This window comes from Cervus canadensis, chromosome 26 (assembly GCF_019320065.1).
Source record: "Cervus canadensis isolate Bull #8, Minnesota chromosome 26, ASM1932006v1, whole genome shotgun sequence".
NCBI lineage: Eukaryota > Metazoa > Chordata > Mammalia > Artiodactyla > Cervidae > Cervus > Cervus canadensis.
This window is the reverse complement of record NC_057411.1, coordinates 959,163-972,287: the sequence shown is the minus strand read 5'-3', so window position 1 is coordinate 972,287 and position 13,125 is coordinate 959,163. Positions and strand designations below refer to the sequence as shown.

General features: G+C 43.3%; 1 protein-coding gene across 3 annotated transcripts in view; it reads right to left on the bottom strand.

Moving 5' to 3' along the window:
* The window catches only part of CWH43 (cell wall biogenesis 43 C-terminal homolog), a 55,169-nt gene extending 46,008 nt beyond the window's left edge, over nt 1-9,161 (bottom strand). Inside the window, exons 1-4 of one of the 3 annotated variants that reach the window (XM_043448482.1) lie at nt 9,014-9,161; nt 6,135-6,326; nt 2,378-2,498; nt 1,874-2,028 (exon numbers count right to left, since the gene is read on the bottom strand). In XM_043448482.1, coding sequence (XP_043304417.1) covers nt 1,874-2,028; nt 2,378-2,498; nt 6,135-6,326; nt 9,014-9,056 — 511 coding nt within the window. In that variant the 5' untranslated portion in view covers nt 9,057-9,161. Of the gene's footprint in view, nt 1-1,873; nt 2,029-2,377; nt 2,499-6,134; nt 6,327-9,013 lie in introns of those variants that run through there. The other 2 variants (XM_043448483.1, XM_043448484.1) reach the window with 2 other exon arrangements.
* Nucleotides 9,162-13,125: the final 3,964 nt, after the last annotated feature.

Sequence of the window (13,125 nt, the reverse complement as noted above, 5' to 3'; positions counted from 1 at the left end):
CAGGGCCTGGAGGCCAAGGAGACAGTCTCTGGAAGAGACAGCAGCTTAAGCTGAATTTCCTGAGTAACAACACTGCCGCACACTATGGTGTGTGACTCTCCTCGCAAGACGCAGCAAATCTTCAATCAAACTACCCCCAAAAACATCGCCAGGGATGACAAGCGATCCTGGGAAAGCTGGAGAGGAGTCGAACTTCGTAAATGGGGCACAGGGCAAAAACCGGAAGGGACTAACAACTGGGTCACAAAAATGTAAAACAGAATCGAGAAAGAAAACTCCAGTCCAGAAATGTAAGGGGTACCCTGAATCCAGATCCTCACCAGGCTGTCCCTGTGAAGTTAGCTGCCTGAGCTTCTACTTCACATGTGAGCATTTTATAAAATACAAAACATGTATTAGGGCACTAGAACCGAGTTCGAAATGTTCTAATCAATATCAATGTCTCTTGATCAATTTACGTGCATGATGTTCCCCTGTTCTCACTATTCCCACTTCATACCAAAATTGGAGGAGTTAAACAGACTCTTTGTTCATGGTGAGCTAAACTCTCTAAACTTTTATTAATCTGTGAGATTTCTCCTTGTATTCACAGAAGTACAGTGACTCATTAAGAGTTACACACAAAGCCAGGAGCAAGGTAAGTAGAATCTAGCAACACTCCTTCCTTTTCTTCAGAAGTCTGGAGTTAGCATGTAATGCAAATGTCCAGGTTTGCTTGCAAGCTCCGGACAGGTGATTCAAAAGGTGGTATGAATATCCATGGAGTTAGTGGTAAAGAACCTGCCTGCCAGTGCAGGAAATGTAAGAGACAAGGGTTCGATCCCTGGGTTAGGAAGATCCCCTGGAGGATGGCACAGCAACCCACTCCAGTATTCTTGCCTGGAGAATCCCACAGACAGAGGAGCCTGGTGGGCCACAGTCCATAAGGTTGCACAGAGCCAGACGTGACTGAAGCGACTTAGCCCGCACATGAATATTCAGGATTTCCTTTCTTTTTACGTTTCAGGTTTGGAGTTTAAATACCTTCAGACTTAAGGGCAGGGCAGGGCAGGGTGGGGTGGGGTGAGTTGGGGGAGGGGAGCAAAAGGAAAACACAAACCAAGAAAAAAAAAAAAACAAACCCGTGCAGTTCTCATAGTGTTGGAGAAGACTTGAGAGTCCTTTGGTCTGAAAGGAGATAAAACCATCAATCCTAAAGGAAATCAGTCCTGAATATTCATAGGAAGGACTGATGCTGAAGCTGAAGCTCCAATACTTTGGCCACCTGATGCGAAGAGCCAACTCATTGAAAAAGACCCTGACACTGGTAAAGATTAAAGGCAGGAGGAGAAGGGGACAACAGAGGATGAGATGGTTGGATGGCATCACTGACTCATTAGACATGAGTCTAAGCAAGCTCCAGGAGGTGGTGATGGACAGGGAAGCCTGGAGTGCTGCAGTCCATGGGGTTGCAAAGAGTTGGACACAACTGAGCGACTGAACTAAACTGATGCAGTTCTCACAGCCCTTGCTAACAAATAACTTTTCAGAGTGTTACAGATGGGCTGGGGTCAGTGAGGAGGCAGAAGGCTGACGGATCTCATTCTGGAAAGCCCTGTTCAGAGGACAGGAGGAGAAGACAGTGCTGAAAGCCAGCAGGGAACGTGAGGCCTGGGTCTACTCTCCCACTCCACAATGAGACAAGTCAGAGATGAACGGTTACAGCCACCCTCTATGCTGCCAAGGCAAAGGTGCCTTCTGCCCAGATGATAGCCCACTTCCTAGGCCAGCTACTCCTGCAGAGGGAGGAAAAGCAGACTTGTGACCTTCAGATAAGAAAGGTAAATAAACTGCAAGAGAGAAAAACCCCTAAATAAACTGGGCCTATGCTTACCTGTGTAAATGCGATCAAGTGTGGCAATGGTACTTAACGTCAGTATCACTCTGTTGGACATCTGATAAGTCCAGACTGGGTTCAGTGACGTGTACCAAATGCGGAGAACAAGAAGAAGAATCTGTCCTAAAATAAATCCCCAGATTCTGAAGTACCTGTAAGTACAGAAATATTTTTAACAACTTTTTTTGTGAGTGGTTTCAATGTACTCCTTCCATTGTGAATTTCACAGTGTCACAGAAGGAGTATATGAGGTAGTTTTGTTGGTAATCTACACAACTTAGCCTTTATATAGCCCGTTACCTGGGCAGCTCATTATAATTTCTCCACTCTCACAACATTATTGAGAGTAATGGCAAATACTCATATCCTGGTTTTGTGAAAAGGAAAAAAAGTGAGATTTCGACAAGGCCTTCCTGAAAGCTAAATTCTATATCTCGGAATGCCCGGTCCCAACTTCCCTTTGGTAACTGACTACACTTGTTGCACAAGATGCAAGTATACCTTTGCAAGCCACTTCCTGTCCACCACGTCACAGCATGCACCACCAGGGAGGAAGACAGACCAAGCGCAAGGACCATGAGCCGAAGTTTGGCATTGGGAGCCTGGAAGGAGGCGATGCTACCTACAAACAAATTGTAAGGAGAGCTAGACATTTCTGGTAAGCAAGCCCTGCTAGTTATGATCTGCCTCTGATGCCTGTTGTGTCTAATACCATGTCTACACTCAGGAAGGTAGAGTTAATGTATAATTTTGTGTATGTATAAATCTTTTTGAGCATTTTTATTGCGGTATTATTCATACCATAAAATTCACTGTGTTAAGATGTATGACTCAGTGGTTCTTAATATGTTTACAAAGTTGCACAACTATACCTGAAACGAACACTACATTGTAAACCAATTAAACTTAAATAAAAACCTTTTTTAAAAAAAACTTCATGTTGTAGCATATGTCAGAGCTTCAATTCTGTTGCATGGATATACTGCTTCTTGTTTATTCATTCATCCCATTGATGAGCATTTGGATTGTTTCCACCTTTTGGGTATTATGAGTAATATTGCTAAGAACATTTATGTACCAGGTCTTACGTGAATGTTTCCATTTTTCTTGGGTCTAACTCCAAGGGGTGGAGTTGTTGGATCATATGACAACTATGTTTAACATCCTGAGGGACTGCCAAACTGTTTTCCAAACCAACTACACCGTTTTACATTCCCATCAGCAATGTGTGAGGATTTCAGTTTCTTCATCTTCTTGTCAACACTTAATATTGTCTTTAATCTTTTTAATCAGGGCTATTTTAGTGACTCAAAGTAATTAAGATCAAAACTAATCTAAATCAATTGTATTGGTCTGGTCAAAAAGTTCATTCGGGTCTTTCAGATCTTAAAGAAAACCCAAATGAACTTTTTGACCAACTCAATAGTATGAACTAGTTTAACGGTTTAATAGTTAAATATGTACTTATTAACCTAAAATATCTTAAGGAACAGCAATGAGACAGCATGTAACACTCAGATCATCTTTGTCCTTGTGTAAGAATCCCTTGGGACTCTGTAAAAAACAACATTGTTTCATCTTCTTAAGTATCTGAAGTCAGAAAAAAAAAAAGTACCTGAAAATAGAGTGTAAGGCAAAGCATGACTTACTTCAGCCTCTCTTTGGCATCATCAAACTCAGTGGGCAACTGGAAGAGCATATGACACAAACTGGTTTCTTCATCCTGAAGTCACTTTCCTACCCACTCCTCTTTCTCAAATACAATTCTACCTTTACTGAAGTAATGGGCTTTCAGGGAGAAAAGAGATGAAAGGGACCAACAATAAGTATCTCAGACACCACACTCTCCAGTTATTTCCCATTACATCACAGCCTCCAGAGGCTACTGAGCCAGAACTAGACTAAAAACAAAAAACTGTCCCAGAAACTGTGTGGTGAGTGGCCCTGTAGGTAAAGCTGTCACAGGCAGCGCTGAGCAAAGGCAACAAAACAGCGCCCTGATGAGCTCCGCCCCATAAAGCCAGACAAGGAGTGTGATGAGGCCAGTCATAAAAGAATTCATAAAAGGGTTCTGTGAGCCAAGGATAGTTTAACTAGTTACTACATATACTCTGGAAGAAGGAAGTTTCATCTTTATTATTTCTGGAGCTGAAAAGTTCATGATCGTTTGATATTTCTTTTCATTTCTACGGACATCATCTTTTAAAAGGGTGCACTTTCCAGTGGTCTTTCCCACTGCAGTTTAGGGCTTCGGATCTTTGTGGGCAACCACAGAGCTTGCTACACTCACTAAACCATGTTGTGCCTCCTTCAGGGACTGATGTACAGAAAAACAGAAGATGAATTTCCTAGTGATTTCAGTCACTGTTCCTAGACAGAAGAAATGCACACAGCATGGTTGGTTCATGAACAAATGCCACTTGGAAAACTCAGAGAAACCAATTGTGTTATAGCAAAAGGGCAAGACAGGCAGTACTCTTCAGCTACAGATTCAACCAGACTGGAGTCTGGTATTTTTGTTTTTCAAACTTTTTCTCCATGACCTCACATTCTTACTTTTTTTTGCCTCCAGAACTTTTCCAGGGTCTCTCAATATTTATTAATATAATAACCTCAAGTCTTTGTGATAGTAAGTGTATATTTCTTAATTACTGGGTTTTGGCAATGTAACATATTGAAATCCAGAATTCAAATACTATGAAAGGTATACAGTGCAAAGTTTCATCTTTATATCTGTCTCAATATCAAATTTTTCACCTTAGAAGCAACAAAAATTTTATCAGTGTTTTTTAAAATACTTTTGGACCTATTTAATGCATGTTCAATTAATTACTAAATATATTTCATCTACCCTATTTAACACAAAAGTTAGCATTCTGAACATACTGTTTAGTGCTTCTTTTTTTCTCACTTAATATTGAAGAACATTCCATTTCCTTACATAAATGTTCTCATTCTTTAGTATAGCCACATAGTATTCTATAGTACTCCCAGTTTCATAACCAAAATTTATTTAACATAACCTATCCCATATAGATGACATTTAGATTATTTCTGACACTGTTATTATAAATATTGCTACAGTGATTAAATAACCTTTTATTTTTATCATTTGACACACACGTAAGTTTATCTATAGGATATATGCCCAGAAGTGGAATTGCTGAGTGAAAAATACAGATTTGTAATTTTGATAAACACTGCCAAATTATCCTTTGCAGAAACTGTGCAAATTTACATTCCCACCAGCAGTGCATGAGTGCCTGTTTTCCCATGCTTACAATAGTGTTATTCAAGTTTGTTCTTTATCAATCTGATATGAGAAACTATCTATAAATATATATATATATATGATTTGTATTCTACACCCTTTAGTATCTTTTAAAGATCCAACTATATTTCCTTTCCAGTAAACTGATCATATCCTTTGCGTTCTCTTCTATTGAGTTATTGGTCCTTTTATTGAAAGTGAAAGTCGCTCAGTCGTGTCCGACTCTTTGCAACCCCATAGACTACAGTCCATGGAGTTCTCCAGGCCAGAATACTGGAGTGGGTAGCCTTTCGCTTCCCCAGGGGATCTTCCCAACCCAGGGATCAAACCCAGATCTCCCCCATTCCAGGTGGATTCTTTTTTTTTTTTTCCAGGTGGATTCTTTACCAGCTGAGCCACAAGGAAAGCCCAAGAATACTGGACTGGGTAACCTATCCCTTCTCCAGTGGATCTTCCTGAGATCATACTCTTTGCTTTCTCTTCTATTGAGTTATTGGTCCTTTTATTACTGATTTGTAAAAACTCCATGTATTAGTGAAATTAGCCCTTTGACTAGAAGAGTTGCAATATTTTTCCTAACTTATTGATTGCCTTTGCTTACTACAATGTTCGTCATGCATAATCTCCATATTTTATGCATTATCATTTAACAACTTTTTAATGACTTCTGAGTTTTGTATCATAGTTGGAAAAAAGAACAAAAACATATTTAATACTTTCACATTTCCCCAAGGTATCTTTCCCCTCTCAGTTCAGGGGTCCTTAAAATTTTTCAATCTGACAGAAAAGTTAAAAATGTAAATATGTTGACTCTTGGTCTAGACTTACAATTCTACTAAAACTCTTCAAGGCAGTAATAAGAGAAAGAGACATCTTTTATTTTTTACTTAATCATTTAGTATTCAAAGAACAGTCTACATATTTTCCCTGGATTTTTAACTAAAAAAAAAAAAAAAAGAAACTTAAGGAATCACTTTTAAATCTTACCAATTGTAATTATCCGCAGCAAGGCTAGCATCCATTTCTTATTAACCAGTTTCCAGACAGGAGTAATTGTGACGACTAATGGAGAAAGAAATGCTACAGCAAAACCTTCCATCCCAGTGAGTTCCAGTGTTTGCAGGGGAAAGTAATAGATCATTGGGCCCAGGTCATGGCAGAGAGACCAAGAAACATATCCTAGGAGGGAAAAAGGGAAAAAACAGTTTTTAAGAGAGAGAGAAAGTCTGTTTCAGACAACAGCCCTTCCCTCCGCTACAACTGGACTACTTTCCTGGTGACTTAACCTGCTAATGCAGGGGACACATGCAAGGTTCAATCCCTGGGTTGGGAAGATCCCCTGCAGAACGGAATGGCTACCCACTCCAGTATTCTTGCCTGGAGGATCCCACGGACAGGGGAGCCTGGCGGGTTACAGTCCGTGGGGTTGCAAAGAGCCGAACACAATTTAGCAGCTACACAACAACAACAACGACTCCTACAACTGCTCTGACTGGCTGCCCTCGTTCATGACTCTGGCCTTAACTGGGTTCCAATAAGAGAATTCCACCCCCTTCTCAGGCCCAGGATGAGAATGGCTTCCAGCTGTTTTCAGTCCCTCAATATCCCCGGTTTGTCCCTTTAACCTCATTCATCAGTTCAGTTCAGTTCAGTTCAGTCACTCAGTCATGTCCGACTCTTTCAGAACCCAAGAACTACAGCACGCCAGGCTTCCCTGTCCATCACCAGCTCCTGGAGTTCACCCAAACTCATGTCCATTGAGTCAGTGATGCCATCCAACCATCTCATCCTCTGTCATCCCCTTCTTCTCCTGCCCTCAATCTTTCCCAGCATCAGGGTCTTTTTCAATGAGTCAGCTCTTCGCATCAGGTGGCCAAAGTATTGGAGTTTCAGCTTCAGCATCAGTCCTTCCAATGAACACCCAGGACTGATTTCCTTTAGGATGGACTGGTTGGATCTCCTTGCAGTCCAAGGGACTCTCAAGAGTCTTCTCCAACACCACAGTTCAAAAGCATCAATTCTTCAACGCTCAGCTTTCTTTAGAGTCCAACTCTCACATCCATACATAACTACTGGAAAAATCATAGCGTTGACTAGACAGACCTTTGTTGACAAAGTAATGTCTCTGCTTTCTAATATGCTGTCTAGGTTCATACATGTAGGTAAAGTCAAAGTAGCTCAGTGGTGTCTGACTCTTTGCAACTCAATGGGCTGTAGTCCCCCAGGCTCCTCTGTCTGTGGAATTCTCCAGGCAAGAAGACTGCAGTGGGTAGCCATTCCCTTCTCCAGGGGATCTTCCCAAATCAGGGATCAAACCCAGGTCGCCTTCATTGTAGGCAGATTCTTAACCACCTGAGCCACCAAGGAAGCCCTGTAAGGTGGCAATCCCTTTATTAAAGGCTCTTCATCTCAGCCATCTAGGTTCAATCTGGTTTCCTGTCAGGACCCTGCAAAAATTTCAACTAAGTTGACCTTTCTTCAATGAGAAATATGATGAAAATCAAAAAGAGCAAAAAGAATAGAACTCCTTCCTCCCACTCCAGACTACAGCCAAAGGCAGGTTAGTTAGGAAATAATCCTTTTCTTGTGAGTAGGCTATTTTAAGCCTAAGCCTTAGGAGGCAGTGTGGGGTAGTGGAAAAACCAGATTTGAAGTTACTGTCACATCTGCCGACCTTGTAATCTTCTACAGTGATGACAATTAACCAATGGACATTTAACACATGTGAGGCTCTAAGTATTCACAGGGATCTTCTTTCTGATTCCTCAGACAACCTGTGTCCTATGAAACTGACACTATTTCTACTCCTCCTTTACAAATGCAAAATCAAACAACAAAAACTCTGGAGATCCTGAAAGTTGAGTAACTGCCTAAGGTCACAAAAGTAGCAAATAGCAGTGAACTGAAAACCAAGGAATCCAGTTCCAAACTATTCTTAATCACTGAAAACGGTACTTTTAACCACTTCACAGAGTTATTAGGATTAAAAAAAGAACAAGTACACAGAGTACCTAGCACCCTAGGTACCTACTGAGTGCACAATTCTTTTTACATCGTGTACTTGTGAGATACAGACTGGGCCAAATAATGAGTCTCCCCGCTACCCCCCACCCCCCAGCATTACCAGCTCCCAGAAAACCCAGTTCTTAGGAAGGCACCCCTTCCTTTCATTGTGAACTACCAATCTCCCAAACGTTTGCCTGGGAGTTCTGATTTCAACCACACAACTCAGACAATATTAACAACAGCAGTTGTTCCTGGTACTTTTTGCAAAGCTGCTAAGGAAGCACACGACGCGACTCGTGTCCCATGTCGGATGTTTCTGGCCAAATGCCCACATGTGCGACCACCACCCAAGCCCACTCGTGCCGGGCCAACCCAAGCGGCACGGCCCTGAGTGTTACAGCCAGGGCGCCGAGGGAGGGGGGAACGGAGCCCCCTTCTGAAAGGTGCCACTTCCTCCTCCAAGGGATCTTCCTGACCCAGAATGGAGTCCCCTGCATTGGCAGGCAGATTCTTTACCACTGAGCCGCTTGGGAAGCCAAAGCTCGGTACTGAAATTTATTCAGGTAAAGGTCATGGGTGAGGGGACTCGGGGTGCCCGTTGGGCGCAACACCAGGGTGGCGCAGGAGCTCGGGACGACTCGGGGGAGCGCCGGATCCTCGGAACCTCAATCTAGGGCTTTTCTCTCTTTTTTAGATTCCTTCAGCAGCAGAAGGTGACAGGGGGCGATAAGCATCTCTATTCCGGGCTCCGAGCTTGCCTTCCTTCCTCCCGGGGCTCAGCCAAGCCCGCCGAGCATCGTGGTCCCCTGCAGGGCAAGGGGGACCGACCGGGGAATGCGCGGCGGGCGGCCTCGGCTTACCCAGGAGGCTCTCCAGGAGCACCTCTCTCCACGGCGAGGTCATGGCCGCAGCCCCTACGTCCCGGGCCAGCCGCCGCGTCCTCCCGAGTCTGCGCCCACGCCACCGGCACCAGCCAGCCCGCACGCCCGGCCCTGGCGAGGGTGGGGCCCGCCGCCTCCGCCCCGCCACGCCCGGCGCCGCCCGCCCGGCCCCGGGGCTTCTCTGAGCGCCAGGTGCCCCGCGCCACCGCCGCAGCCAACGCGAAGGAGCCGGGGGCCTCCCACCTGTCTCCCGGGTAAAAAACAGATCTCTCCGCCAGCCAGCTGAGCAGCCCCGGGGATGGCGCGCTGCGAGCGCGCAGGAGGACGGCACCGTGGCAACTCTGGACCCGCGGTGCTCTTTAAAGCAGGCCCGAGGGCGCGTGGCGAGGGGGCAAAGCTGAGACCGGGATGGGGAGCTGAGCAGCCAGGGGTTCTGGCGCCTCCGGCGGGCAGGTGCCAACAGGACCTTGGCGTTCCTAAGGCCCGGCGACGCTCCCGGGCGGGCGGGCACCTGCGACGGCCACCTGTGTGCGCTTCTCCTTCTTAGCTTTGGCAGTTAAGAAATCACATTCTGGAAAGGTGGTTGAAAAATTCTACAGATTACAGAATTTTCTTTGGCTTTCAGAGACGTCCCAACGCTTGCTCATGGGAAAGAAAGCAACTAATGGTAGTGGAAACTCTGCCCTCCTCCTCTCTATGGATAATGATCTTTGAGAGTGCCCATCCCTGAGGAGACAGGGAGAGACATTCTAAGAAACAATGGAGCCAGTGAACCAGGCCGGTTATTTCTTGCTCAAATACTACCACACCCCAGAGTGTTTTGGAATTTTTTTAGAACCTTCTCAAAGCAGATGTACTTTAATTCGCTTTAATTTGGGGGGTGGGGACAGTTTGTCATTTAGCATTTCTGGAAGATTTGCCGTGGAATTAAGCAATGATGGATTGTCTAAAAGCATAAGAATCGGTGAAGAGAAGTTATTGGGGTAAGTCCATAGCAGTTTTAAGCAGAGTTCTCATTGTCAGTAGATAAAGATCAACAGAATAGAATTGAGAGTTCTGGAAATAAACCGGCTTGTTTAAGGTCAAATGATTTTCAACAAATACATGAGGGAAACATTGGTCTTTTCAACAAATCAGTCTAGGACAATTGAATATCCACATGAAAGAGAACAAATAGGACACCCCCCCATTTTCACACAATAGATAAAAATTAATTCAAAATGGATAAAAACTTAAATGTAAGAGATGAAACTGTAAAAATCACAAGACAAAGGAGCAAATTTTCATTATCTTTAGTTATATAGTGAATTCTTAGATACAACAGCAAAGCACAAGTGAAAAAAGAAATAATAGTTAGACTTCATGGAAATTAAAAGGTTTTGTGCTTCAAAAGACAGTTGAAGAAAGTGAAAAGACAATGTGCAGAATGGGAGAAAATATTCTAAAATCATACATCTAGCCCATGCTAAGAGTCCCTTGGACTGCAAGGAGATCAAACCCGTCAATCCTAAAGGAAATCGGTTCTTAATATTCATTGGAAGGACTGATGCTGAAGCTGAAACTCCAATACTTTGGCCACCTGATACAAACTAACTCACTGGAAAAGACCCTGATGCTGGGAAAGAGTGGAGGTGGGAGGAGAAGGGGATGACAGAAGATGAGATGGTTGGATGGCATCACCAACTCGATGGACATGAGTTAGAGTAAGCTCCGGAAGTTGGTGATGGACAGGGAATCCTGGCGTGCTGCAGACCATTGGGTCACAGAATTGGATACGACTGAGTGACTGAACTGAACTGAATTAAAGTCGCTTAAGTCATTTCCTACTCTGTGGGACCCTATGGACTGCGGCCCACCAGGTTCCTCTATCCATGGATTTTTTCAGGCAAGAATACTGTAGTGGGTTGCTTTGCCCTCCTCCAGGGGATATTCCCAACTCAGGAATTGAACCCGAGTTTCCTAGATCTCCTGCTTTGGCAGGTGGGTTCTTTACCACTAGTACCACCTGGGAAGCCCTCATGCATCTGATAAGGAACTGGTATCTGGAATATACATTTTTAAAAATTAAAACTCAGTAATAGCCACTTTAAAGATGAACAAAGGACTTGATAGGCTTTTTTGCAAAGAACATCTACAAGTAGCCGATAAGCAAAATATATTCAGGAAAGGATATTTGACATTATTTAATTAGGGAAATACCAATCAAAGCCACAGTGATATGGAGAAGGAAATGGCAACCCACTCCAGTATTCTTGCCTGGAAAAATCTCATGGACGGAGAAGCCTGGTCAGCTATAGTCCGTGGGGTTGCAAAGAGTCAGACACAGCTGAGTGACTTCGCTTTCACTTTCTGTGTTGTTTTGTGGCTTGATTAGCTTATATCATTTTGTGGCTGAATAATGTTCTGTCGCATGTACATGCCACAGTCTTTTTAGCCATTCACTTATTGAAGCCTATCGTGAATGCTTCTAATTTGGGTGGTTATGAATAAAGCTACTATAATTTTCATGAAAAAAAAAAAAAGTACTTTGTAAAAATAAAAGATGTCATCATAAGTATGTAATCAGAGAAAAATACTGCGGGACAAAAGAGTTTGGCTACTAAAAAAAAAAAAAAAGCCACAGTGATATACCACTTCACACTCCCTGAGATGACTGTAAATCAAAAAGTCAGATTATAACAAGTATTGAGAACATATGTATACTTATGGCTGATTCATGTTGACATATGGCAGAAACCATCATGATATTGTAATTATCCTCCAATTAAAATAAAACTTAAAAAAATAACAAGTGTTGATTAGGTTGTGGAAAAAGTGAAAACTCTTACATTGCTTATGGGAATGTAAAATGGTGCAGCCACTTTGGAAAACAGTCTGATAATTCTTCGAATGATTAAACGTAGAATTACCTTATGACATGTCAATTCTACCTCTAGGTGTTTATGTATGTGTTAGCCGCTCAGTTGTGTCTGACTCTTTGCGACCCCATGGTCTGAGGCCACCTGGTTATTCTGTCCACGGAATTCTTCAGGCAAGAATGCTCGTACTAAGTCGCTTCAGTCTGGTCCAACTCTTTGCAACCCCATGGACTGTAGCCTGCCAGGCTCCTCTGTCCATGCGATTCTCCAAGCAAGAGTACTAGAGTGGGTTGCCATGCCCTTCTCCAGGGGATTGTCCTGACCCAGGGATTGAACCCAGGTCTCCTGCATTGCAGGCAGATTCTTTTACCACTGAGCCACCGGGGAAGGCCCCTAGGTGTTTATGCCCAAGAGAAATGAAACATACCTAATTTGTGGACAAAGAGTAGTATTACTCATAATAGCCAAAAATGGAAACAACCCAAATATTCAGCAACCGATAAATGGATAAATAAAATGTGGTATAAGCACACAATAGAATGTCACCCAGCAATAAAAAGGGATGGAGTACCAACACATACTATGACATAGATGAACCTCAAAAACATAGAGGTAAGCGACTAAACAACAACAAAGTGAAAGGAGCCAGCCAATAAATAAATCATATATTATATGATTCCATTTGTATGTTCCGAATAGGCAAATTTGTAGTGATCTAGAGTAGAGGATGGAGAAGGCAATGGCACCCCACTCCAGTACTCTTGTCTGGAAAATCCCATGGACAGAGGAGCCTGGTAGGCTGCAGTCCATGGGTCGCTAAGAGTCAGACACGACTGAGCGACTTCACTTACAGTTTTCACTTTCATGCATTGGAGAAAGAAATGGCAACCCACTCTAGTATTCTTGCCTGGAGAATCCCAGGAATGGGGGAGCCTGGTGGGCTGCCGTCTATGGGGTCGCATAGAGTCGGACACGACTGAAGTGACTTAGGGTTGTGGGAATGGATAGTGAAGGAAAAGGAATTAATTAGTATATAGTTTCTTCCAAGGGGGATGAAAATTTTCTAAAATTAGATGGGTGACGGTTGTACAACTTTGTGAATATGCTAAAAACAGCACTGTGCATGTTGAGTGAATGGGTGAATTATACGGAGTGTGAGTGATATCTCAGTAAGACAACTTTTAACATGCAAGTCATTCTAGTTACATCACGTAAAAACGTTTTGACTGGATC